Source organism: Anser anser (assembly GCF_964211835.1).
Source record: "Anser anser genome assembly, chromosome: 1".
In the NCBI taxonomy this organism is placed as follows: Eukaryota; Metazoa; Chordata; class Aves; order Anseriformes; family Anatidae; genus Anser; species Anser anser.
Genome location: NC_139720.1, coordinates 79948652 through 79975809, shown reverse-complemented (window position 1 = coordinate 79975809; position 27158 = coordinate 79948652). Strand labels below are relative to the sequence as shown.

At 39.0% G+C, this 27158-nt stretch overlaps 1 protein-coding gene across 11 annotated transcripts; it reads right to left on the bottom strand.

Annotated features, from left to right (window-relative positions):
* Positions 1–242: 242 nt before the first annotated feature.
* On the bottom strand, positions 243–25664 carry LOC310900784 (solute carrier organic anion transporter family member 1C1-like). Of its 11 annotated transcripts, none has more exons than XR_014585385.1 (17): positions 25314–25585; positions 21124–21273; positions 20367–20508; positions 20141–20273; positions 18542–18672; positions 18148–18294; positions 14140–14238; positions 13088–13321; positions 11793–11957; positions 11696–11719; positions 10180–10375; positions 7646–7811; positions 6196–6290; positions 4679–4860; positions 3216–3280; positions 1944–2061; positions 243–1170 (listed from the first exon to the last, which is right to left on the bottom strand). XR_014585385.1 is itself a non-coding variant. In XM_083839293.1 (17 exons), the coding sequence occupies exons 3-17, from the start codon at positions 21232–21234 to the stop codon at positions 948–950; spliced, it is 2136 nt and encodes a 711-aa protein (XP_083695419.1). In that variant the 5' UTR covers positions 21235–21273; positions 25314–25532; positions 25647–25664; the 3' UTR covers positions 243–947. The 11 variants fall into 11 exon arrangements, 10 of the variants coding, with proteins under 10 accessions (XP_083695419.1, XP_083695422.1, XP_083695417.1 ...); XM_083839293.1 differs by lacking the exon at positions 6196–6290 and adding an exon at positions 25647–25664 and having other exon boundaries at positions 25314–25532; XM_083839296.1 differs by lacking the exon at positions 6196–6290 and adding an exon at positions 23304–23430 and having other exon boundaries at positions 25314–25574.
* Positions 25665–27158: the final 1494 nt, after the last annotated feature.

Genomic DNA, 27158 nt, shown 5'->3' with positions numbered 1-27158 from the left:
TTAGACACTGTTTTTTACAGTAATCACTGTTGGAAGCATCCTTTATTACAGATTCTCTCTAGACTAGTCTGCCCATGGAAAGCTGTGAATTTGCAAGCTTTCAGCACTTTATTTCAAGGCTAGCTGGCAGTTCCATGGAACACGGAAGGAAATCTATATACATATGGTATAAATGCAGTGGCCATAAAAAAAGATACCCTTACATGCAAACACACACACACAAACAAACAAATCAAAGAAACTTAACTTTAACACCTATCCATTTATTGCATCAGTTCAAGGTAAGTTTAACTCAACACTGAAATGTACTGCAAAATTAATGTACTACTTTCTTTTGCTTGCAATCCATTTTGATTGTTTAATGTGGTCAAGCCAAACCCCAGAGTCATTGTGTAGTTCTTGTTCAGATGCTCACTGGCAGCCCTGGGGCTCTCACCTGAGCATGGGCAATTGGACCAAGTCTGTAACAAGGAGCACTAACCATGAACCGCACAGCAAAGGCCATCAGAACAGCTGGTCAGGTGTAACTTGATTAGCTATGTAAAGCCATAGGACTAAATGCAGAGCGAGATGACTTGAAATACAGACGGTTTAAAAAAAAAAAAAAAAAAAAGGAATATAAGATTATTGAGGATTTCTTCTTTTTAATTTTTCAATTATAATCAAACTTATTATACTGGAAAAATTTTGGTCAGTCCTATGGGCAATCTAGAAGAGGACTGAGAGTGCAAGGTTGGAGAGTTCCCCCAGATTTTGAAAACATTTTCACTCTATTGTTTCAGATAAGGACAATATGAGAATAAAGTAAATCAGCTTAAAGGCCAAAGTTTTGAGGATATTTTTTGAACCTCCAAATGTAAACTAGCTGTTGAAGTCAGTAATTAGACTCCATTGTGCTTAGAAAAACTGAAGCATAGGCAGAGTTGGGGAGAGGCCTTGTTTCCTTTTCACATATAAGTTTCTTCACTCTCCTCTGAAGTTTGTGCACCCGGAAGAATTTCTTTTTTGTTCACTGTAGCTGGTTCTTTGCTGGTTGGTCTTTCTGCATTTTTAATATCTGTCATCTCCTTGTCATCTGGTTTGAAGCGTCTCATTATTAAAACAAAGAGCACTATGTATAAGAGAGAGCATCCTGCCCGTAGTCCAGCAATGAGGCCAAGATAGACATTTCTTTAAAAAAAAATGACAAAATACATATATGTTAATAATACTTGCCACTTCTGAGTGATACCAAACACATTTAGGCAAAAACATTTATTCTCAGCCATGTCTCTTTCTACATTTTGGGAAATAACAAAAAAAAAAGCAAACAACCTCATGATTTTCAGCCCCAGGCAGTCCCTAATCTGGTCTATACTCCTAGCAGAAAGGTAGCAGAGATGTTTGCTCTCTGAAGAGTTCTCCCATTCAGCAGATGGTTACATTTTACTGTAGGGACCTGAGGAACACTGCAGGCTGGGGCTTTGTCTGCTGTCCCAGCCTTCCTCCAGCCCCTAAAGGGAAGCATGCGGTTCTCCTGCATTTGTTGCACCAGCAGCTGTTTGGGTTGCCTCTTCAAGTGGATTTTGTGGGGTGTTTTATACATTAGGAAACAGAGAAATGAGGGATGAGGAAGTGCATTCTCAGTATTACGCTTACTCTACAGTCGTTTGGTCTCCCACAAAGCCAAAGTGTTGCAGAATTATACAGTGAACTAATGGTCCATTAAGGGAACTAATATTGGTGATGTAAGGGATTGCACAGCAATGCCATGTGTTAGATTTGATCAAAAGTATGTGGCTTATTTGATTTATTAAGGATTAGTCAAAATACAGAGTCATGGTGCTTTAGGATCCTAATATGTTTATTGACAATTCTTATGTGAAAAATATAGTTTGGTCTTTGCTGGTCCAAGCTGCCTCAAAAGCCAAATTCCCAATCCCTTACTGAAGATTTTACCTTACCTGAATGCTTTTGTGTCATACACTCGGCAAGACCCAGATCCCCCGCAGCTTTTTGTCCCCCATTTCAAGCAGGTCTCATCTATCAAGGCACCAAAGTAAATAGGAGCTGGAAGTCCTCCTGCAAAGAAAATCTTATTACATGATCTCACACATGCAGATCATAGAGTTTAATGTCATAGTAAAGAAATGAGGAAATTAATCTCAGGATTTCTGAATTATGACTGCATAAAATAGGACTAAAAATCCTGCACTGACTTTGAGATCACAAGACCTGTGTAATTTTTTAAGCAAATACCTAAAGGGTAGGTTGAACAGATGGAAGATTATACGGGTGGGGGAAATGTCAGTAGTTCCATTTTAATGATATTTTTATTACAATTATAACTGCTGTCGTTTAAAGAAATAATACAATCAAATTTTCAGTCCTTGGTATGGAATTACATGTCATGATACATGAATATCTATGTACACTAATGTATCTATTCAGGTATTATACAGCAGTCTGCAAGTAAGAAATGACTAGCTTAGTGCAAAGGGCTCAAATTAAGCCCATGATCAAAACCAAATACGTTATTATGTTATTAAGTGTGTTACTTATTTAGTACTGAAAGAATCACTTTAATATAACCAGCAAGCTTTCATGTATAACATGTGAATTTGTTATAACTTTTTCGTAAAATCATAAGATTGATCCTCTGCAGCATTCAGCAAAAATGTGATATTAGGAGAGAGATACAAGTGACTACTTGGGTTTGTCTGCATGGGGAAGGTTTCAAAAGTCATCAAGAAAGTGAAGATAAGGCAAGGTTTGCTAGAGGCATGGAAGACTACATCACTGAAAGCTGCGAGGATTATTTATTGTAGCTAAACACAACAAAGAAAATAATAGAATACATGATAGATGTAAGTGAAAAATGGTCAGCCAAAGGGAACATGGGTGTTAAGGGTCTCTGGACTAATCATGCTCAGGTAGATGTGTCCAAAAAAGAAGGAAAGAAAGAAGAAAGAAAGAAAGAAAAAAAAAGAAGAATGTATAATGCACTTTCCTTTCCCCAGCTGATTCCTTCACTGCATAGAAAAAAAATCTGGAGAGATAATTATACTATGTAATTACATACCAGGAAACATGCAGCAAGCTCCTCCAAACATTTTGAAATGCATTTTCTGCTTACAAATCACATTCTTCAAAATTTTCTTTTGTTCTCATTTGGAACAGCTAACTTGGGTCTATCTTATTGCTTACTTGAATGACACAAGGAAATGGAGTTTTACCTAGTACTCTACCACCTAAAGTTTCAATCCCAACAGCAAAGGATTTCAGGTCTGGTGAAACAGATCTAAAAAGCAGAAAAAATAATACATTGTTCTGATGTTTTGGGGAACAGTAGAATAATATAGCTACAATGATGGCCATGCTGTGAATATCTGCACATGCTCCACTGCAAGAGTAATGTGGCTAACCCAGCATATCTTATTCAACAGTAGCTAAAAACATTCACCAAAGTTACAGATCATGTGTTGAGCCTCATGTTGATTTCAGTGGATGAACTCCCATTGAAATAGATGGGAGTATTTACAGAAACTTCTCTTGAACCAAAGGAGAGCAAATTGCAAAGGTTTTGGGGAGAGGATGTAGAGGAAAACTGAAGCGAACTAATTATAAGTAGATAGTTTATGTCCAGAAGTTAAGCTCCAAGAGGCAGTCTTTGCTTTAGAAGGGGCTGTACAACTCAGTGGTGAAGGTGCAGTCCTTGCTAGCTACATGTAGATAAAATCCATCTCTGTTTCTAGCATTTTACAGGACAACAAACTTGAGTCACCTGGCTGTAAAAGCACCTCATTCCTACCAGTGGAGACAGAGCCTGTGTCCATCAGAGGAACTAGAACAATTTACAAAAAGCAGCAGGGAGTACTGAGCTGGCACAGGAGCAGGCATGGGGCTTGCTATGGCCAGCCTGTTTCCCCAGCTGGGGCTTACACTGCATCAGTATATCATCTTTTCAGCATTAACATTAATGGCTTCCCACTATACACAGTGTTCTGGAAACTTCCCAGCAAAGTTACTCTTGTCCATAATCCAGGTAAGGAGTAAGAATGTCTACATTGAGAAATACTGCAGAATAATCAGCAGCTTAGGACAAAGAGTTAATTAGTCATGTGCACTGAATACTGATGATTGCAATTCACCCATGAGTATGACTTGAAAGAAACTTTCGTACGAAAGGCAGAGAACATTGTCTTTTTTTCTGAGAGTAAAATAGCAGTGCTGCTTTACAATTGAAGGAATAAAAATAAAAAATGATTGCTACTGAAATAGTTCTGTTTGTACCTGCTTGAAATAAAATGGGAGGCTTCTCGCGACACACAAAACATTCTGAGGCAACAAGGCTTAACAAAGGTGAATGTTTTTCTCTTGAGTAATGTGAACAGTATAGTCACCTTGGACATGGCTTAGCATCACACTTATTTCAGGTTCATTGCTCCGTTAAACACATGCCTGTCATTGGAAGTGAAATGTACTGTCTGCAGTCAATGTAAGGCTTACCCACTCCATCACCAAAGTATCTATTCAACCTTAAATCGGAATTAATTGATAGGTTTCAGAGGACAGCTAAAGACACACAGCCCCAGTTTGGTCAGCATACCATTCCTCACAATAGGAATCAAATGGTAGATACCATATTCTGTTTCTATTTCCCCAAGCTTTATGGTCAAGGTAAGGTAAAGTATTTCACCTAAACATAATCATGTATGTAGGAGTGCCTCCTAAGGCTAAAATAAATGCACATGCAGTCTGTAATGCTAAAAAATATGGAAATGCTTTGGTACAGCTCTCTCTTTGGCATTGTCCCAAAACTGCAGAAGAATTGCCAAGCACATGTCCTTGTCCTTCCACACAGCTGCAATTGTGAAACACCTGAAAGGAAAAGATAGGAAAAAATCATTTAATCAGAATTTAGTGACTCAAAACTATTTTAGTATCTATATTTTTTACTCTCCATAACAGGCAGACTGCTGTTTATGCTGAAAGGACCTCCCTAATCATCTCTGCAGACTGATGGCCGAGTTCATTGGAATGCTCCAGCCATGCCACGCTGCTCCAAAGACACAAAGCAACTGTGATTCTAATTTCATCCATGCCATTGCTAGGACTGAAGGCATGCTATGTAAGCTAAAGATGGGTGAAAGCTATAAAATTCAGGTGTGAATTGCTATCCAGCCATTCTGCTCAGGGATCCAATGAAGCACATAAGTAAGATTAAAATTATATAGATACAGACCCAATAATGCAGCCATGGATATCTGTTCTCCCCCTTTACTCCACTCTCATGAGTCCCCACCTGCAGTACAGCTTTCAGCTCTGGGGCCCCCAGCACAAGAAGGACATGGAGATGTTAGAGTGAGTCCAGAGAAGGACCATAAGGCTGATCAGAGGGCTGGAACACCTCTCCTATGAAGATATGCTGAGAGTTTTGGGTTTGTTCAGCCTGGAGAAGAGAAGATTCAGGGGAGACCTTATAGAGGCCTTCCAGTGCCTAAAGGGGGCCTACAGGAAAGCAGGAGAGGGACTCTCTTTCAGGGAGCGTAGTGACAGGACAAGGGGCAATGGCTTTAAACTAAAGGAGGGTAGATTTAGATTAGATACAAGAAAGAAATTCTTCACTCAGAGTCTGATGAGGCACTGGCACAGGCTGCCCAGAGAAGCTGTGGATGCCCCATCCCTGGAAGTGTTCAAGGCCAGGCTGGATGGGGCTTTGGGCAACCTGATCTAGTGGGAGGTGTCCCTGCCCATGGCAGGGGGGTTGGAGGTCTTTAACCTCCTTTCCAACACAAGCCATTCTATGATTCTATGATCTATATCATTATGTATCCAAAACAGCATTTGATGCTGGATTGAGTGTGGGTTGTTTCATGGTTTTTGAAGTTAGCAGGAGGCATGGGTTAGAAAGCCAGTTCCCGTGAAGTGAATGAAGCAAAAAGATATGGCTATGGATACAAGTCTGAAAATGTTGCTTGCCTATTTCATTGTTGTTAAGACAGTTCTGCTTCTGGCAGAAGACATGGCCATTTGCACACAATTAATATGACAATTTTCTTCTTTTTTTCATTGCTTTAAGCCCTCGCTTAAGGGCTGCTTTTTAGCAGATACAGCATGCTTAATTTACTGCAGTTTGGCACTTAGGCTCAGACTAGGATTCTGTTGTAAATGAAATATTTGTTTATATATTGTTTCTGTCCATAAATTTCATACCTGATGACCTGAGGTTGGTTTCTATGTATTTTTCTTCCAATGTAAAACTTCTTCAAGTTTGCTGGTGTAGCATAAGGAGACTTTTGTTCAGCTACCTGGATATAGTAAGCATTCGTCTTAAGCAAGGGCCAAGGCTAACCTAGTCAGCTGTTCACTGGAGCAGGCCAGGACCTTTCATATGATCTGATAACACTGCTCAGCTTTTAGAGTCATAAACTGCAGCCAAAAAGTAGTAACAAGCAATTATAAGGACAGCAAAACTCTAAATGATGCAGATCATCTGTCCATACAGTGGCAATTTAATTGGTATTTACATTAATATACGTACATGCCACGTCTTTCCATTGTAATCTGCTTAAGGGCAAACCATTTTCTAAGGCTTTGGCCCTACCATATCCAAACCCAGCTGGGGTAGTCGTAGTAATCAAGTCGCAGCTGCTCTTTTTGCCTCCAACAAGCAGTCCCAATGGGGCCTCTCTACTTTACATCAGGCACAACTAACTGCTCTGTACTCTTGATCTGAGCCAAACCAGCCAGTTTGGCCTAGGGTAAACTGAATATTGCTCATACAAAACATTACTCTAATAGATCCCTGGGTCTGCTGTGCTCTTGAGGATGATCATATGGCTATGGCCTATTGACTGAAATTAAAATGATGGTACCTTACTTAAAAGCAATTTAACAAAAGGTGAGCACAGAAATTTAAGAGTTGGAAAAGGGTAATCCCATCGCTTGCAACAGCCTGGATTTCAAATGTCTGGCTGAGCACCTTGAGACTTCTGCAAACCTACTGTTTCTGTTGGTCTTGCCAAAGCAGGATTTTTAGGAGTGCTGGAAATCTCTTTGATGGTGATGCACTAAACAAAATAGCCAAATGTAAAAATAATGGGTCTCTTGACTGTACAATTTAGAGTTATGACCTTCTTTCCTGAGCTACAACATCTCAGGAAAGCAGGAAATTCCAGCACGGTTTATACTGGTTTGTGAAACCAGCAAGCACAATTTTATGCAGGTCTGCCTCAAATGAGTTGACACTAGAGGACTTTGCTGGTGTAGTGATCAGACCAGTAGAAGTCTGGTCTAAAGCAATCCCCTCTTAGCTGTGTTGTATCTACACAGTAAGAGATCTACTGAGAAACTTAAAGCCAAAATTATGGTCATCTTGCTGAGAATATATATATATATATATTTAATTAAATAAAAATTAAAACATTCAAGAAATGTAAGTCAAGAGTCTGATGTTTCATGTCTTGTCTGAGTAGCTCACTTATCTCACCACAACAATTCTTTTAAAAACCCAACCTGCAACCTTGCACTCACTCAGTTTCTACTACAAGGTTAAACAGTACAGAATGGACAACTGTTTCTACAGGATTTCTTAATCACTAAGTCAAAAAATAATGGATTGAGAAATCTAGTTATCTGTATAATCATTTGTCTATACATTTACCATATTCTTTCCTGTCCCGGTTGATGATTTACATCCTGCAAAACAGGCCGTCATGTAAGTGATCCCATTGTCCCCACATACAGGATCCCACTGATCCACCTCACAGCTGCAATCAGCATTGCAACTGGCCATGAAGCTGTTTTTGGGGGAGGAAAGTTGTTTCAATCTGGACGAAAACAGAAAGAAATAAAATAATTATTTAGGAGAATTAAATATTCTAAGAAAACATCATGGAGTAAGCAGGAAAAATGAGTAGAAAGCGAAGCAATCAACAAGGACAGATATTTTCTACCATCTAGAAAACTGTGTTGTTGTTGTATGGAGGCAAAGTTAATTTAAGCTAAACCAAAGTTCTCTTGATATTTTTCATCATCCAATAACATTTTTCTGGATTGTTGCTGAAAAGGTATGGAACTTGAAAACTAGGTATTTTTGACTGGAAGTGAATATTTGATATTACTTTTTCATGTGAAAGTTCTTCCCAAGGATAAGAAAATCATATCTAAAATCTCTTATCACTTGTATCATAGAAGCATTAAGGTTGGAAAAGATCATCTGGTCCAACCGTCACCCTACTATCAATGTCACCCACTAAACCATGTAGACTGGCCTTGCTTTCCCTTAGCAGTAGAGATCATACCATACTAGAAGTGACAAAACAAAACTACATAAAAATACAGCAGCAAGATATCCTTGATAGTTGTTCACTGAGTCAGAGCTGGCTAGTGGCAATGAAAGTTGCATGAGTCTGAGTGGGAAGCGCTGCTTCCACATCAGCTCTGTCTGTATTCAGCAACAGCCTTGCACCTGGATCAGGCTTGAACACAGTTTCTCATCAGATCTAATTTCTTGTGGTAGCGTATCATGGACTTCTGTATCTTCCACCTTTATTTACATTTCTGCGAGAAACATCAAGCTCAGGCCCCAAGTAGCTAAACTAAGTGGATGACAACTAGAACTGAGAATGTAAAAAGTGGCGAGATTTCTGAGGGCATGGTAGCAGAGCTCAATTTTCAGAAAGTGTTAGGAGCCCACTGTCCACAAATCACCCCTGCTTTGAAAAGATTCCCTATTTAAAGTGTTGAAAATTTGCCTTTTCTTCCTCCTGTCAATCCAAAACATATCTCAAGTGGTCCACATTTCTCTTAAGTCCTTTAGAAAGGAAAATAATTGTGTTGTTTTTTTTTTTTTAATTGATAAAGAGGTATGTAACTCACTTCACCAGAACAATCATGTAACATGATAAATCCTCCACTATCAGTTTGCTTGGGGAATCTGTAATTGCTCTTTCAGTATTCACTGCCTTGATTTTTCTGCTTATTCTTTAACTCACTCTGCAGTATCAGATGATGTGCTCAACCACAGCTATCTCCACTGGATAAACCTCTGACATCTTTTATGTAACTATCCTTAGAGCTGACCTGGGTTTCAGGTTTGTCAAGACACCTAGGTATTCCACTGAACATAGGCTTAGTTTCAGAAAACACAGGCCTGAGTTTCTGTCTGAATTGAAAATCTAGCAAGCCTGGCTGGATTCGGTTTAATCCTTTAAAATCCCTTAAAATTTGTTGGACATGCCTGAGCTAAATGTAAACAGTAGTCAATTGTGGCAAGCTGCTGGGGTCAGCAAAATGTTCTCCAGGATGCATGGCTACGATCCTGGTAAGGGAGGGGAAATGTTTCTGTGGGCAGCACACCATCCTGCCATAACAATTTTCTACTTCTCAGCTGAGAAGATGGACGCAGGAAGGTTGGCAGCTCCAGGTCCCAAGAGAGGTTGGAAACTGAATACCTGTGCAGGTCGGTAACTAGTGATCTAGAGGATGATCCCTTCTAGAGGCAAAGCTATTGGGGAGGCCTTTGGTGAAGCCACTTTCCACATTCTTTTTAGCTCCTGCTCCCTATGTTGTAGCAGGAGACCAACTTTAAATTAAAGTTTTGAAATAGACTATAAAAAATTCAATTGCATCTTAATTAGAAATCTGCCAGCATTCAAGGGTATATTGAAAATATCTTGCAATAAACACTTTAGAAAAAGAAACATCCAGTTTAAATGAAATTTGAAAAAGAAAATCAGGATATTCTTCATATCCCCAGCACTAGGTATCATTTCATCCTAACATTTCTATTTCAGCACAAAGGATTTTCTTGTATCACCTGCAAAGAGCAATAAAGTGATATAATCACAGTAGCTCCACTGTAGTTGAAATCACACTGACTGACAAAAGCAGGTGACCTAATACACTTCAATTTCAATGAAAATTATTTCTTTCAAACAGACTATATATATACACATGTATTTTATGCAAGAGTGAGTAGCAATATGCTACAGTAAATCAACAGTAAACCTGTGTATAATCCAAATTCAAATTCAAATGTTTCCTAGGTTAGAAGGTTTGTAGTCCAGATTGGTTTGGATTGCAAAACCAGATTAGATTATGAGAGTAGAGGAAGACTACTAAGTGTGTGTACCATGAGGCAGGTAACAATCATGGAACAAAACACAACCAACACAAACCCAAGGGAATACAAACCCAGAGTAGGGCACTGTCAGACCAGCCAGCTGGAGCACCTCACAACTGCATGTAAAGTACAACAGGTTTAACAGATATGCTACTATAAAGGAGATGCATGCAAACTTTGTTATTCCAGTTATGTCAAGTTTGAATTTCTTGATCAGATAGCCTCCTAGAAACATCCCCAGGATTGTGATGGGCAACAGTATCACACCTGTAAATAAAAGGTAACAGAAAGATGTTAACTGCTATCACTTGGATAGACCCTTTTTAGAATAAGTATCAGGTACTAGTGGTTTCCAAAAAAATCAGATACTGGCCTTTTTTTGGACAGATTCTTTGAGGTTCTAAGAATTTTTATTACAATTTAGCTTTTTTCTTCATTTTCTTTTGAATTTTAAGAGCCCAGTGTGGCTTTTTTTTTTTTTTTTTAAAAAAAGTCCATTATGGCTTTTAAAAAATTATTCCATTGGAATTTCCTACCTTTTTATTACACTGGTGTTTGTATGCATACTGATGTAAGAAAATCTAAACAGGTGCCTGGTAGAAACTGGAGTAAATAATATGAATATCTTAGCTCATGGGCATTTCTTCATCTAAAGTAAAGCATTACACTTCCTGATAGTTACCAAGAAAATCTCCAAAACAGAACATGAAAGAAATCTCTGTCTGGTTTTGCATCAGGTTCCATTTTGCTCTGAGAGTAAATCATGGAAAGATTTGCATTTACAGTTAATCAGTTCAGCACTTCACAAACTCCAGTTCCAATACTTAGATGCCAAACAGAGAGTTTTTGCAAGGTTTTATTGTGAGGGGTTTATTTTTCACTCAGTGTTTTTTGGTTGGTTTGTTGGTTGGTCTGTCACGCATTTTTTTGTAAAATGTAATTCAAAACAAGACAGGAAAAATAAAGTTCTTCCCTCTTTTGTATCTGACCCACAGCAAAGAAAATTGCCTTCAGATTCAAGTAATGTAATACAAGTTCTACGATGTCCTCAAATACCCCAGTATCTTGCCAGGTTATGAGACCACATTAATCCATCACTTTAAGATTAATATCTTTTCTGCATTCTTTTTTTTTTTTTTTTTTTAGAACACTACAAATAACTTATTTTTGAGGGAACCAGCAAGAAGAGTTTTGAGCTGAATGAAATGACCTGGAATTTTACAGTTTGGTTCCTCGTTGCATATAAAATTTATATTTGTAATGAAAACTCAAGAGTATTTATACAAAGGTTTTATCCTGAAAAAGAAAATCAGAAGTGTCATTAGAAATTTTCTAAATTATACATTTTTTTTCTTTTACTTGATATTTAGTTTCAGTTTGTGTAGGTTTTTTGTTCCCAAGAGCACACACATTCATAAACCCAACCTCACTCTTTTAAAAAAGCTTCAGCCCCCCCAAAAATCTATCCAGTTCTAATAATTCTCTGGCTGACTAAACTAGGTAGATGAGGAATATTAGCACTAAAATTAACATCCAGTTCCAAAACATAGTAGAAAATTAATAAATATCTATGTACTTTTTGCTCACCATAAAAGTTCAAAGAAGGTCCTCCTAAAAGAGATACAAAATAACTAAGAAAACTTCCTTTTTAATATTGGAATTTAAACTAAGGACAGTTACGTACCAACTAGAAAGATTGCTCTTGCCACTGATACATTAAATTGCTGCTCCATAAACTTTGTCTCGTAGGTTATCAACCCAACAAGAGAATTGTACTGCAGAATGGTGAGGAACACATACACCAGGAAAACTGGATTTCCAAACAGCTTCTTCAAAGTTGGTAGGAAATCTGTAATTGAGAGGTATATGCTGTACACCCTGCTAAACACAGAGAAGAGGTATTTTTGGCATCCTATAGATAATAAAACTAACTTAAATTAATGTCTGTCTTGAAGTTTATAATTCTATGCCTGTCAAAACATATGCTTGCTCAAGTGGGAGTTTTCCCCATTGGCAGCACATGACTTACAGAATTATTACTGCATGATGCAGCAAGGCATGGTGGATGTAGGACTGGGAATCAGAAATTCTAGATTATCTTGTATGTGACAGGACTATTCACCAGTGGCTTGCAAGGCTGAAAACCAATGCCTGTACAGGATAGCTTCCCTAGAGGAACATTAAGACTCCCTATTATATACCAGGTGAAAAGGTTGTTGCCTAAAAGCAAGAGCCTCCACAAACTGTATGGGAGCCCCCTATGCAGGTATACAGTTTTCTGTATTCAGAAAAAGGGAGTACTTGGCTCAGCCAAAGGCAAGAACCTTTCCATCTGGCTGCTGGCACACTTGCCTAAAAGATCACACATCAGAGCACTTTTCTGGGAAGTGCACAGCCACCAAATGAATGCACACGCATGCATACATACAAATAAACCCTCTGGGGACTGAGTACAGCAATGTGTAGTTGGGTCTGGTTTTGCCTGTACTAGGTTAACTCAGCATCACTGAGATCATACGTCAGAGCCATGGATTTAGTGAGAACTCTTCAGCTGATAGTACTTAGCCCCTTGTTTCCCTCACATATTTTGGTCACGGGAAAACAGCAACCTGCCAGCTGTGGATTGCTCATTATTGAAGGATGGGATGTTTTTTCCCTTTTTCCTTCTAATGATTATAGCTGTTTGACTGTTACTGGGTTGAAATGAGAGAATGCACAATGCAACAGCATGACCTTTTTCCAGATGTCTGACATAAAAACAGCATTAAACTGTGACTGAAACAAACCTTTAGCAATTAATATTAATAACATTAATAATTAATATTGCTAATAATATAACAAATGAGAGAGAGCTTTTGTGTCCATTATTTGCATTGCAGAAACTTGCATTTTGCGGAGGATTGTGCAAACCCATACTCAGTTCAAAATGGACCCCTGAGAGAGAATTCTCATGCTAACATTTGGGCAATAATCTGTCACCTTTTGCTGCCTCAGAGAACTTCAACTGTGGCTGAATGAAGGGGTCTATTTTACAGGGATCTTGAGCAGGCAGATGACTGATCTTCAGAGTTTGCTCCTCTCCTTCTTTCAGTAAGGAGTAAGGCAGAAACCAGAAAGGCAATGAAGCAATGAAGTTGACTGCTCCACAAATAAGCAATCCAAGCCACCAGGCACCAACCCAGCGGGTATCCTTGGGATTTATGCTAATGGCATCTATAAAACAGACAGGAAAAGAGATTAGATATCATGCAGAGCAATTAAGTTGTCTATATGTATCCTTATATGTATTATTTAAACACCTGAACAGAGGTATTTATGTTTCACATGAAGAATTGAAATGCATTCTGTGTCAAATGAGTCCCAGGATGTCAAGCATAAGACATGCCATTGTCTCCATCTGGACCCTTGGTGGCATTTCTGTGCTGCAATCTTCCAGCACTTTCTGTGGGGACAAGTGACAGCAAGAGACCCCTTCACCACCAGAAGAGAACTTCCCTTTCTCAATCTCCTCCTTTTTCCTCTTTCTTCCATTCCCCAACTTAACAGTTTTTCCTTGATGTTACTCAGATTTTCTCTGGGATTAGAGACACGAGAGTGAAGGAAGGAACTGAAAAGAAGGAAATGAAGTGAAGAAGTGAAGAAGGAGATGAGGTTTCATCAGAATCTTTGCTGCACGCTTTTTAGGAGAATGTATTTTTGGCCATCAAAAATGCCATGAGCTAAGGCCTTCCACTGTTCTCCTAATGTGGGGACAACCTTTCATTTGCTCACTTGTTCTCAGTTGTGCAGCAAGGGTGCAGAAAGGGCATGTGCCAGCATATAAAGAGGCCCAAAATGTTTCTGCAGTGAGGGCGGGGGCTTAAAGCAAGATCTATCGCAGTCACACTACAGCACTGCAGATACTAAAATATAAATAACATCAGATTTTGAGTAGGAAAACCCTCTGGAGGGCCCCCCTTTTTGGAGAAGTAAACTGGGAGTGGCTTCCTAGCATGTAGGTTCCTACATACATTCGATGCACTGACTCTTACCGATATCCGCAATGCCAATATCGACCCAGAGGCTGGCACAGAAAGATCCAAGCAGGAAGCCCAGGGTTGGCCCAAACATCCCTGAGGACCTCACCAGGCCTGCAACAGAAGGGAGCAACATAAGAGAGTGAAGAGCATGCTGGCCAGATGTGGACACCTGCTCCTCTGAGAAAAGAAGAGGAGAGAGAGAGAGGGAGGGAGAGGGAGAGGAAGAAGGAAAGGGAGACGGAAGGGGAGGGGAGGGGGCTGGTGCAGGCTGTGAGGGTTGTCTTGCCATAAGTTGCTGAGCAGCAGGAAAATAAGTGATGAGCTGTCAACCTCAGAACCTTCAGTGCAGAAGCAGGTGAGATGGGGATCATAGAAGAAACAGGAAAAAAAGATTACAACTGCAGTGATTCTTATCCCTCCTCCGCTCTACTTCTCAGGTCTTTGTAGTAGCATCATCCATCTTACAGCGATTAACTACTGAACATAAAACTCTAGGCCCGATGAAGGCATAATAAGTATATTTGCAACTATATTTGCAAACTGCATGATGTTCTGTCATTGCAGAATTCAGGAATTTTCCCTGTACTGTTCAGGTCCTTGGTTTAATTTTAAGTAGCAGTAGTTGCTCTGATGATGTGCATATAAGAAGGCATGTCTTTGCAGTTGGGAGTCATGTTCAGATGCCAGGGACAATAAAAGCTCATGGACATGGAAATAGGCACACGATCCTGAGAAAATTTCCATCAGGCAATGAGGAAATACGAGTACAGCTGTTTGAACAAAGTTTGTTGAGCATCATCTTTGTTGATTCTTGCAGCACCAGAATGAGTAAATCAGCTAACAGTTGTTCTAATAGGTGCTTAAACAGCTCTAAAAGAATCAAGAAATCTAGTGATCAGGTCATGACCTCTTTAAAATCAACTTTCAGTGTTGCTACAGGCTTCACTGGGGCTCCTCTTTCCCCCTCTGTCTCTACTTACAGAGGAGATACCACAGCATCAGGAGAAGATGATTGCAGCTAGAAGCAAATGAGTAAGCTGTGAAGGTTAGCACACATCTGTGAAGATGGGACTGCATTTTGCAGATGGTATACAAATACAGGCCAATTTGGTTTTGGTGATCACTGCTGACAACCAGGAGAAAATAAAAATACCCCCCAAATAATTCAAGCATAGATCCTCGTCACTTGCGTTGATCTGTTGAAGTTTAGTTATGATGGGGTAATGGTTTCAAAAAAGTCAGTGATTCAGATTTCTGAATTCTAGCATGGATCTAGCACTTGGGATCAGTTTGAAGTTGCAAAAGGCTTAATTTTATTCAGAAAAATGGGAATTCTGGACAGGCCTCTCACCTTGTGCCCACACTTGGCAACATGCCTTGTAAATCCCAATGTGTTTTCTACTGCAGAAATTTTTCTCCTGTTAGTTTTACGAATTCTATTCTGAATACAGTGATTGCTCAGCTTACAATCAAGGACATCTATAATAATTTCTTAGAGTATAATTTTATCATATGTTATTTCCTGTTTGCTTCATTGTTCCAATTGCATGTTGCTTTCATTTAGATCTCTCATTTAACTTCATTGGAGGTTCTGGCCTTTTATATTACACTCTGGTGCTACCAAAGTTAGTGACTTCTGTAGAGACACCAGAAGCCAGAAATTAGCTTTTCATGTTTATCAGTTAGTCTAAAGCAGATCTTACATACTCAGAACTATTCAAGCTCATCTCCAAAATTCAAATACTGAGTAACAAATTTCTAAAATAAACAGATTAAAAAACCAGCACACATGTAGCAATGGCCTGGCCAGGTGTTGTGCAGCTTTTTTCTTTAAGATACTATAAGTTATCAGATAAACTAAGAAGCTTTATGTGCAATAATTTTTCATATATATAAAGCTTTTAGATTAACTTCACTCCTGCATAACCTTTAAATTCAAGAGTAACTTAAGTAAGGTAATTTGTTTGTATTGTGATAAGAAAAAGCCAAATAAGTTCACTGTGATATTTTCCTACCATATTTTTGTCTATACCTTTTGTAATTAATAAACAAACTAAACAAACTGTAAATCATGTAAACATATCAGTTATTCAGCTGATGCATATTGATATAGCTTAGCCAAGCCCTTGTATTGATGAGTAATTATAGCATAGAACCTTGAACTGGTTTTAAAATTTACAGCATATATTGGCCTTAGATATGTTTTTATTGAAGTTGTGGGTTTAGTAGATACGTGATTATATTCTAGTGCTCAACTCAGTGATGAAATTCCATTAATTCAAACCTTGCATTGATGAGAAAACTATGAAAGTGGAGTACGTCTCATTAAATAACCTTGAGTATTTTTCCTCTTGTATGATAAATATGGTGGTTACTGTCCCTTAATTAACTATATTATCACTCAGGTTTGAGTAAATCAGAAATTAATTTTTAAAAAATGGTTATTGAAAGCTTATATGTATAGACCAGATCCTCATATATATCATATATGATGATATATGTATATGTATATGTATGTATGACATGTATGTGTGTGTGTGTATATATACATACACACACACATATATCGGCAATTCTATGAGCACCTAAAGAGAAGTGAAACATCTGAAGACTGTAAAATATCTGAATAAATTAGGTGTTTGGTTCAGGAAAGTATTTATGAAGTAACCACTCATTCAGAGCAGCTGGCCTCCACCAAAACGATCCCAGTATTCCCGTCTCCTGATGAATGCCAGTGGCACATGGAGACAGATCATTATACCTCTTAGTCATACTAAGCAGTGCCCTAAGCAGAAGAGCTTCTCAGGACTGTATGCAGAGTACATTGTGCCAGCTCAGGACCATGTTGGTGGTACCTCCTCCTGGTAGAACTACATAAATTAAATGATTGTGTAAAACTCAACCTGAAAACTATAGAATTTCCTAAGGAAAAAAGAATCAATTTCCTGTCTCATAGACTTCTATACCCAAGATATTATCTCTATTAAATTCTGTAAGATAGCTTTAAAAAGCATAATGTTTACTTTTCTGTTCCTTTCTATGGTAAATCTAGTTTTATGATTGTCAATTACCGATTTCATCTTTTCAATCAATTAATCGATTTAATCAGAATCTCAGAGGTGATTACAAGTATTTTGGATAATTCCTGAGTGGAACTTCTGAATCTGTCAGTTCTCTTCACAATACTTCCATTTCTACAACCTGCAGATAACCTCTTCTCAAAAGCCATTTTCAATGGCCTAACACTCGCACTACTTACTGAGCTCTTCCTGAGACTGTCTTGCCATCTCTATGACTGGTTCAACTTCACCAAGCTCATTTCAGGGATCAGTTTCATGCACCCCCAGTCAGATATCAAGGTATTAAATCAATTTGGCAATAAATTAATTAGCATGGGCGTAAGTCTTTCTGTCTTGGGCAATAAGTATCTTCCATCAAAACAACAACAAAATCCCCATTAGAAGAAATTTGTTACAACACCCTGGCAAGGTGTTTTTTTTGTTTGTTTGGGTTTTGTTTTTTGTTTTTTTCCTTAGGTAACTAATGACTATAAAAAACTTTCATTAGGAAGTGTGCTGCTTGTAAAATTCAAAAAGTCAGGTAAAAGCTTCTGAAGTGCATGTTTACATTACTGCGATGAAGGACAATTCTCTCATCTGTGGAAAGATGGTTAGGAATAATTTATTCTCTGAAGCTGTGGTACTGAAAGTGATATGCCACCTAAGGAAGGTATGATTTCCCACTTCAGAGAAATGAGTATATAACTAAATTTCTCGTCATCACAGAGAAAGCTGGCACTTGTAGCAGAAGCAACTGGAGGAAAACAAAAGGAGCATCTAAGAAATATCCTTCAAAGATAACGATGAGATCTCTTTTGCATTGCTTTTTTGTCTCTATACACCACAGAATTATCCAGAATAGAGCAGATGGATAGATTTTTTTTTTGATGAGTATTTTCTTGGCTACAGAAATGTTAGAGAAAAGATTGATAAGCATAAAAATCACTCATATGTATATTACCTATGTAGAATGCAGAGTTTTCTTCTTTAGAAAAATCATCAATATATGAAACCCCCAGTGGCATAACTGGTGCTTCCCCAATTCCACGTAAAAGATTCCCCATCAACACAAAGAGCCACAGGTAGGAATTTGATGTTTTCTCACATCCTGCAAGTCATAAATATTTACATTTCTGTGAACATAATTCTGACAATATGTTATTGCAACAGAAAAATAACATAAAATATATTTTTCATGGCCATGATTGTGTGAGTTTTTATATATCACGGTTTCCAGCTCTTATGTTTTACTCTTATGTTTGCAATAAAGAAAGGGTCTATGAAGTGGGGACAAGCACAGGAAGGGAAAAGAGGATGTATAAAATGGGGTATCCAGCATCAGAGCTTTTTCTTACCTGAATTTTTCATTGTGCTAGGTGTTTCTGTAGTATCTGAGACTGGATGGCTCACAGAGGATGCTGGGGAGCAAGCTGATACACTCGTAGAAGAGTTGTCCACAGTAACGGCTATCCTTTCATAATTATAACTGGAAAACAACTGTGTAAAATACAACTGACATATGAAAGAATCTGTTCTGCAGGAAGTGTATGAGCCTTATGTTCACGGGCATCCTGCTATGTGAAGGCAGAGTAGAGGGACAACCCATTTTGAGAACTTTCATTAAAAAAAAAATAAATGAATCTTATCTTTTTCAAAGTGCTGTGACCTTTCTAACCCCAGTATTTTCTTGAGTTAAGGAGCCAAAAAGCTGATTCCAGGGCTTAAGAGATCATTCGTTATACTGAAGAAGGAATACTGAGGAAGAATCCATCCACATCAGTCTACATACAACAGTGCTGATGTTTTTCTATACTTGCACCCAGTTTCTTACCTATGTGACAGATGTGTAACGTAAGAGATATCTGTGTCAGTTTAAAAATAACAAGCTCAGGATCTAATAGCAATCTGTCTATAAAGAGATTAATGCAGGCCATAAAACCCGTGTGGCAGTTTGTCTGTATTTAAACAGCCAGTTTCTACATCATATCTGAGTAAATTGAAGCCAGCTTGAGTATATTAATGCTACATTGAGATAAATGGGGAGTAGATATTCCCTCTGACTGTACAATCAACTGGTAACTTTAAACATTTTGATGGGTGACATTGAGGTACCCATGGCCACTGGGTTTTACTGAGTGTTGTGGAGAGTAGGTAATCTTCAGAACTCAGCTGTGAGTTTGGGTTAAATCAGAGATTTCCTTAGCTCAACTTCTGGCCCATGCTATCCCCTGCAGTGCAGGTTCCCTGCTATTTCACAAGCAGAGCACTGGCTGTGGCCACTTTCTGTATGGTGTTCCACAGATACAATTCTTTCTATTATTTCCTTATAACAGATTGGTCTTGGAGCTAAAGAGCAGATAAATTACAAGCAGAGGTAAATTATTTTTTGAGGGACAGCGGAGTTTTATTTTGAACCACTATTCAGTAAGGATGTTGAAGGATTAGAGAGGTATGAACTGCTTTTGACAGCTATGTAAGCACTATAGCTTAGATCTGAACGTGTATTTAGATAATTAACTCTCCTGAGATTAATGGAGTTAGATAAATACCTTTGTAATTTTAAAGAGCTCAGCCTGAAAAGCTACCATGGAAAATGAAGCCTCTTCCATCAAGATCTCACTAGAATTCATTGAAGTATGAAAATAGGAGAACAGATTAATAATAATAATACCAATAAACTACCTCTGGAGAAAAATTCAACCTACTTTATCCCTAATTACAGATAAGGCTCCATAGCCAGAACGTTAGGTTCCTCTTTCATTTACCGATTGAAGGAAGTCTGATTTTGGAAAGAAAATCCAAAAGTCAATGCTAAAAAAATTCATCTACTAAAACCGTCTTGTTATCTGCAAGAAACCATGATTGTCAAGGTTTTAAGTCATATGTGTGATTAAAAACAATCTTCATATGATGAAGTTCAATTAATACACAATGTCAAGACTCTCCATATTTACCGTCCCATTAGGAACTGAGGCATCACTGACAAAAATGCTCCTAATGACATAATGAGACATCCAACAGCAATTACTTTTGGTCGATGAACTCTTGGTCCAAGGTAGCTCACCAATACCATTACCATTAAGTTACCTGCGTCATCAGGAGAGAGAATCAGTAAGATTAGAAAATGAGAATATATTTAGAAGTGTTTTTTTTTTCCATTTTCAGAAAGAGTATGCATACCTAACTCAAAGCTGCCATCAATAATGCCAACAATTGATGATGAGATTTCAAATCTCCTTTCAATTTGACTGGACATGCTCTTCATGTAGCTTCCAGAAAGTCCTTTGGCAAAAAAGGAAAAAGCTAGAGCTCCAAGAAATATCTGAAGAGAGAAAATAATTGAGTTTGCAGAGCAATAAATTTTTTTTTCATGGTTGAATGCCTCGGCAACAGAAAAATCAAATGCTTTGTTTTCTAATTCTTTGTGAAGTGGTTCTTTCCATTGCTTTTATTAAAACAGAAGATTTTACTTTTACTTTCAGGACTGCCTCCAAAGTCTCTTCCAGTACAATGAAAACAAATGTTGACATGGACTGTGTGTACCTTTTACCTTTCTACCACATACTACTTTAGCTGTTCTTCCTTTGGGAAAACTTGCAGCATAAAGTTGTTTGTTATTGGTACTATGACTATGGAATGTGTTCATTACTCTTACTTCTCTTATTCTGAAAGACATGGATGAAAAGATATACATGCTTAAGGAACTATATGCTTATAACAAATATTTAACCAATTCACTAGTAAAACACAGCCTCATCTTTTAATTGCTGAACACATTTACTGACTTCTGTGTGCTTGGAATCACACCCTAGAGCATTGTTTCCAACACATGTAGTGTAAAACAGTACCATACTGAATTAACTGAATTTTGATAGATCTTCAAATTATCATTTTCAGAATTCTAAAGAAAATAGGTGGTGAGGGCTTCTCGTCATACCTTTAGCTTTGAACAATTATGGCACCCACTCTTAGCAGGAACCGTACTGCCATTGCTGTCCTGGAGGGGTGGCTTGTCTTTAAATTTACCAGTGGTGATTGTCTTGTCCATGCTTTTCCTCCTTTAGATCTCGTATGTTGGTCTTACTGTCTGGAAAAAAAATAAAATATTACTATCATATCTTAGACACTGATATCTAATATATTCCTCTGTTTAATTCCTCTGGGAACTTATCAAATTTCCCCTCCTGCAGGCCCTGAAGGCCAGTTGAGCCCTGAGTGGAGGCCATTTAGGTGTCATGAGGGCTTTTAGACCCTGTGGGTTGCCAGGCCATGGCAGTGTTCCCAGGACTGACCCACAAGGGTTGCTCTCCTCCACCGGTATGTGCAGTTCTCCCACATGAGACACCCAGGAATAACCTGGACTCCCTGACACAAGCCCACAGATCCCCAGAGAGGTCAAAACTCTCTTAGTCACCCCCGCAAAAAGTTACTCCTACTGATCACAAATAGCCACTACTGCCTAATAAAGATATAAAGCCTCATAAGCACTCTCACTTCAGTTTTGTAGTTTTCACTTCCAAATCCTACTCCAGTAGGATCCAGCAAAAGCGACTACGGAAAGCAAAAGTGGATATTTCAGAGTGATCCACGTTATATTAAAAGGGATCTAACCCTCTTTAAATCATCTTTAATAACTGACAAATCAAAAAGCAATGGGACAAAAAAAAAAAAAAGAAAAAAAAAAGAAAGAAATTTTAGATAATTAATGTATGTTGAATTCAGCAATTCAGCCTTAACTCAATCATTATAGGATGGTAGCTGAAAGACCAAGTTCTGTATACCAAATGCATTCTTTATTGATTTGTGTTTTGCAGGTAATTAACTTTATGAAATACTTGACTCTGTTAAATAAACAGAATTTGGACTAGTGACGTGGTTTTATTTTCACAATATTTAATGTCAGGCTGCCAGCCTAAAATCTGGCTTAGGCTTACAGAAAATGTTAAACTGTATAAACACATCTTCTTTTATGCCTAATGACCATTTTCCATGATCACCCTACAAAAATCTGTAGGTAAAAAAACAGTAAACTGTTGACACTAGCAGTATTTAAAATTAAATGAAGCCAAAAGAATGATACAAGATCTAATTCATGACTGTTTAAATAATAATAATAAAGGTAATAAAGAATTTTGCTAGAGAGATAAAACAACCCCAAGTCCACAAAGGTTATCATTTAAAAATAATAACAAAAAAATCTAATGTGCAGAATTCTTTTTTTTTGCACTTTACGTAATCTCTTTCAATCCTAGTGACACCAAGATGTACACAAACCCTGGTCTGTCCTGCACTGCTACTTAACAAGTCAAGTAAGCAAACAAACACCAAATGGAAAGAAGCAGGAAGCGAGAGTGGGACGAGACACACAGCAAGGGAGGCAGAGACAGTGAGAGGCAGCAAAAGAACTTACTGTGTGCCACTTCGTATCAAGCTGTTTCTTTCCTGTGCCCCAGGGCTTTCAGGCTGGAAGCCAGCACAACGTCACAGCAAAAGCACTGCCTACTCACAGAAGTGGAGCACTCCACCACATTTTTTTTAAACCTTGGATTTCCTTCTTAAGGTGATTGCAAAAGTTTCCCACAGTCACTGATGTAAAAGCTTTGCAAAAGAGGGCAGGTTTCTTGTGCTGTCATTCCTTTGGCAGCCTACCTGCCAGCATGCTAGTGGTATCAGCCTCTCCCAGGAGGAACAACTTGTTTTCTCCCTCCTCCACTACCACCCCCCTTTTTTTTTTTCTCTTTAAAGTCTAGACACTAATGCTGCTTAAGCACCTCTCCAAATGGTTCTCTCTACCATACACCATGGAGTGGATCAGCTCACATAGAGGATCTCAGAGAGAGCAGGCTGTTTTCCCAAGCATCTTGCAGCCTCACTGTCATTATTGGTGCCTTTGATGAGGGTCAGCAGAGATACTGAAGGATAGCTTAGCTCTTCAAGAGGACGTAAATTGCATATTACCATCAGCCAGCTTTTGGTATGGGTCCTTGGTTGTCCCAATGCCGATACAGAGCTGCAAGAGGGCTACCCTGATGGAGACCCAAAGAGAAGTGGATGCCCTCGGGAAGTCACAGCTTGCAATTACAGACCTCCTGCCTATTAGAAACCAGGATTATTTACCGTAACTATGGGCAGTTCCTGCAGGTGTCAACAGGAGGTGTAGGATGACACAGCTATCCCTCCAAGCTGGCTGCAGGCTGGCCAAACAGAAAGAATGAGCCTGTGACACAGCTAGCCCAGCTCCCACCTGTTAACCAACCACATAGAAAATCAGCTCTTGCATCTAACAGGGCACATACAGAATGTAAAACCATCTCCTCATCGTCTTCTTTACAGAACTTTCCAGCTCAAAAGAAAAATTCTGACCTAGAAAGTCACTCCAGGCTTTAGCAACAGATTCTCAAGAAACAGAGTTTCTGGTCAGCGAGTTGCATGTAACAGCATGATGCTCTTTTGCCAGAAACTTGAATTACAAAACCAGATTATTGTCTAAATAAAGGACCATTATTCTCTAGTGATTTCTAAATACAGAAAGAAAAAAAAAAAAAAAGTTGTTTTCTGACTCCTGTAACCTCAAACTGGAAGGAAAATCATGTGCCACCATGACCTTTCTTTCCAGCAAAAAGTAAACACCTGAAATTCATAACAGTTTGACAAGGCTTGTATGATTAGCCTTTTCAGTATAAAAAATTGACAGCATGTGTCAAGCAATTTGCTAAAGATTAAACTGACACAATGAAACACGTGCAAATGCATTGTTTACTCCCAAAATCCAAATGAAACTGTAAATGTACAAAGTCCATAAATTTGCAAGGTTTCACTTTCCCCTGAAGCTTAGTAAATTAACTGCAGACAGTCATCTGATATATTCACATTTTCTGTCGGATTATGCTTGATATGATTTTACAGATTCTACTGTGATTATTATGTATTTATTGATTTATTCTGCGTCTTTATTTGCTTTTTTCATATAAAGTTTTGACTTTTCCTTTTTGGCAGTGGGACTTCATACTATGGCATGTAATGAGATACATGGTGAGGAGATTGAAATCCAGCCTATTTCTAACAGTGAGTAACAAGGAAGGAAGGAAGGAAAGAAGGAAGGAAGGAAGGGAGAGGGAGAGAGAGAGAGAAAGAAAGAGGGAAAGAGAGAAAGAAAGAGAGGAAGAGAGAGAGAAAGAGAGAGAGAGAAACAGAAAGAGAGAAAGAGAGAGAGAAAGAGAAAGAGAGAGAGAAAGAGAGAGAGAGAAAGGAAGGAAGGAAGGAAGGAAGGAAGGAAGGAAGGAAGGAAGGAAGGAAGGAAGGAAGGAAGGAAGGAAGGAAGGAAGGAAGGAAGGAAGGAAGGAAGAGGGAGAGAGAGAGAGAAAGAAAGAGAGAAAGAAAGAGAGAGAAAGAGAGAGAAAGAGAAAGAAAAGAAGAAAGAAAGAAAGAAAGAAAGAAAGAAAGAAAGAAAGAAAGAAAGAAAGAGAAAGAAAGAAAGAAAGAAAGAAAGAAAGAAAGAAAGAAAGAAAGAAAGAAAGAAAGAAAGAAAGAAAGAAAGAAAGAAAAAGAAAGAAAGGAAGAAAGAAAGAAAAAGGAAGGAAGGAAGGAAGGAAGGAAAGGAACAACTTGAAATTGCTTAGATTCATACACCAGAATAAATCAGAATTTGATTCATCTGATAAAGTTGAAATTACACATATTACAACTTACTTTTGGACAACTTTTAACTATCATTATATCACAAAATCTGAGGAAAAACATATATGAGCATTAGCAATGGGTCCCCTATTTGTCAGTGTTGTTGGCTTGCCACCAAGTGGAAGAAGTCTGTTGGAAATGTAATTGCAAGCTCATTGTCTATGTGGAGAGAAGGCAGAGCACACTTCTCAAAGTGAGACACCCAGAAAATTCCCTTCAGTACTTCTATAAATGTATTTTAAAGTTGGATACAAAGAGTTTTAAGGGCATGACATTTCTTGCGATTGTCACACACAGATGATAGGATCCACTTACATGGCAGCACTGCATGGATTTGCTGCAGACCCCTTGGGATGAGCCAGTCAATCTTTCTTTCTTTCTTTCTAGTCAGAGGAGGAAAAAGAAGTATTTCTAAAGGTGTAAGTTGCCTGATCTATTTTAGATACTTACTTTAGAGTGAGATGAAATGAACTCCAGATGGCTGTGATACAAGGCTATGCAGCAAGATCAGCTTTTGGCAATGGAAAGTCAAGAGAGATGAATCCCATCATAGTAGATTTCAGCACTGCTGCACAAGTTGCATTCCACACCTTTTGCAAACTGAGCTCCACTGTCCGAGATGTTGTTTGCTGTCGCGCCTGTCAGTGCAGCTCGCTCATCATATGGCAGCTGCGGGCAGACATAAGAGGAAATGGGCCCTTGCTGTGGATGGACAGGCTTGGCGAGGCAAGCCCCAGCTCCGTAATCCTGGCCAGCCCACTCGCACGTGCTGGCAGAACTCACCATCAGCAGCATGCACCACTGCCTCTCCGCCAGCCACAGCGTGGGCTGGCATGTCAGCCACCAGCCTGACAACTGGCTGAACCTTGGCCTTTCCCTCTGAGAACCTGTTCTGCAGGGCACGCGGTGGCATGGAAACTCAAGAACAAGCCAGCAGGTCAGCAGCAGGGTCAACAGCACCTGCCACTGCTCCCTGTGGGACCCAGTGCTGGCAGGCTGAACAACAGCAACCGTCTGAGTGGTGGGCACCAGGAGGTGGGTCCAGGATCCCCATGCACATGGCCCCGGGGGCTGCTCTAGGGGTGGGAGCTGTTTCCCAAGCCCAGAGGGGCACTGCACTGCCTAATGCTGCCAGCCACGCTCCCAAAGCAGGACGCTGTGTTCCTGATGTGATGTGCCTGGCTGAACGTAGCAGCACATCAACGCCCTCTGTGTGTCATGAACCGCATCAAACAGGAGCAAGATATTCTGGGGCTGAGCACAAGTAAACACATTCAGAACACACGGGAGTACATTCCAGTGTTCAGCTGGCTGGTCTCCCCAGGAGGTTGGGTTGTGCGGCAGTCACACACGGACAGGCAGAAGTTTAGAGCCTGGCTTCCAACTAAGCAGAGGTAGACCAGAGGGCAGCTCCATTGAGAGCTGCATCTCACCCATCGGCAGAAGAAGCATTGTGAAAGTGGCACCTTCTTGTCACTGCTTCCATCACGCTCGGTTGCACTAACTGAGCTTCACTGCCAGCAGAGCCTCTGCCTAGAGCAGCACAAGCCAAGCCTGAAGCCAAAAGATGATGTGGTGATGCCACCTCAGGCCTGACGTGGCTGTAAGACGAAGGCTGAGAGAGCTCAACCTGCAAGCCAGATCATGGGTTTCCTCAGGCAAAAGAAGCAGCAGAAGGAGAAGGAATGTGAATCCCTACTATTGATGAAACATGGAAGGGTCAGATGTGAAAGAAGAGAAAAAAAGTTATTCTGCTCAAAACAAAACTAAACAAACAAACAAAAAACTAACAAACAAACAAACAACAACAAATTAAAGCAAGCGTGATTTCTGTATAAGATGTTCAGTCTTTTTCTTGATACCAATTTTTCATCTCTTGAAAGGTGCACAGGAGATTTGGGGATGCAATGCTAAACTGTCGTGTGATCTTATTTTAGTAATCTCAGCTTCTTTAGGTCCGGAGAGAATTAATAAAAGACAAAGATGCAAGTGGTAAAATCATTTCAGAGTGCTCTTCTATGAGAATTTACTCCAAAAAAGTTTATGTGGCTTGCTCACAGGCCTCCTGCAAAATTAGTGCAATCTAATACTGTAGTAAAAGAATTATCTCCTCAGTGATGGGCCCTCAGTGAGTACTCATACATAAAACCTCAAATAATAATAATAGAAGTGTTTCTGATATCTTCAAATTGAAAGACAGATGTGTGTGTGCTCATATTTGAAATAATACTTTTAACCTTGGAGGAATGGAAACAAAAAAATCATTTCAAGTCATATAATTTCTTGGTAGTATGG

Bases quoted from the DNA above. Each gene is read 5' to 3' on its own strand.
- LOC310900784 (XM_083839293.1), bottom strand. From the start codon at position 21,234: ATGGACAAGACAATCACCACTGGTAAATTTAAAGACAAGCCACCCCTC. The intron at 20,509-21,123 runs GTATGACGAGAA...TTCTCTCTTCAG, and splicing joins ATAATTGTTCAAAGCTAAAG to ATATTTCTTGGAGCTCTAGC. The intron at 13,322-14,139 runs GTAAGAGTCAGT...TCTGTTTTATAG, and splicing joins TATTGGCATTGCGGATATCG to ATGCCATTAGCATAAATCCC.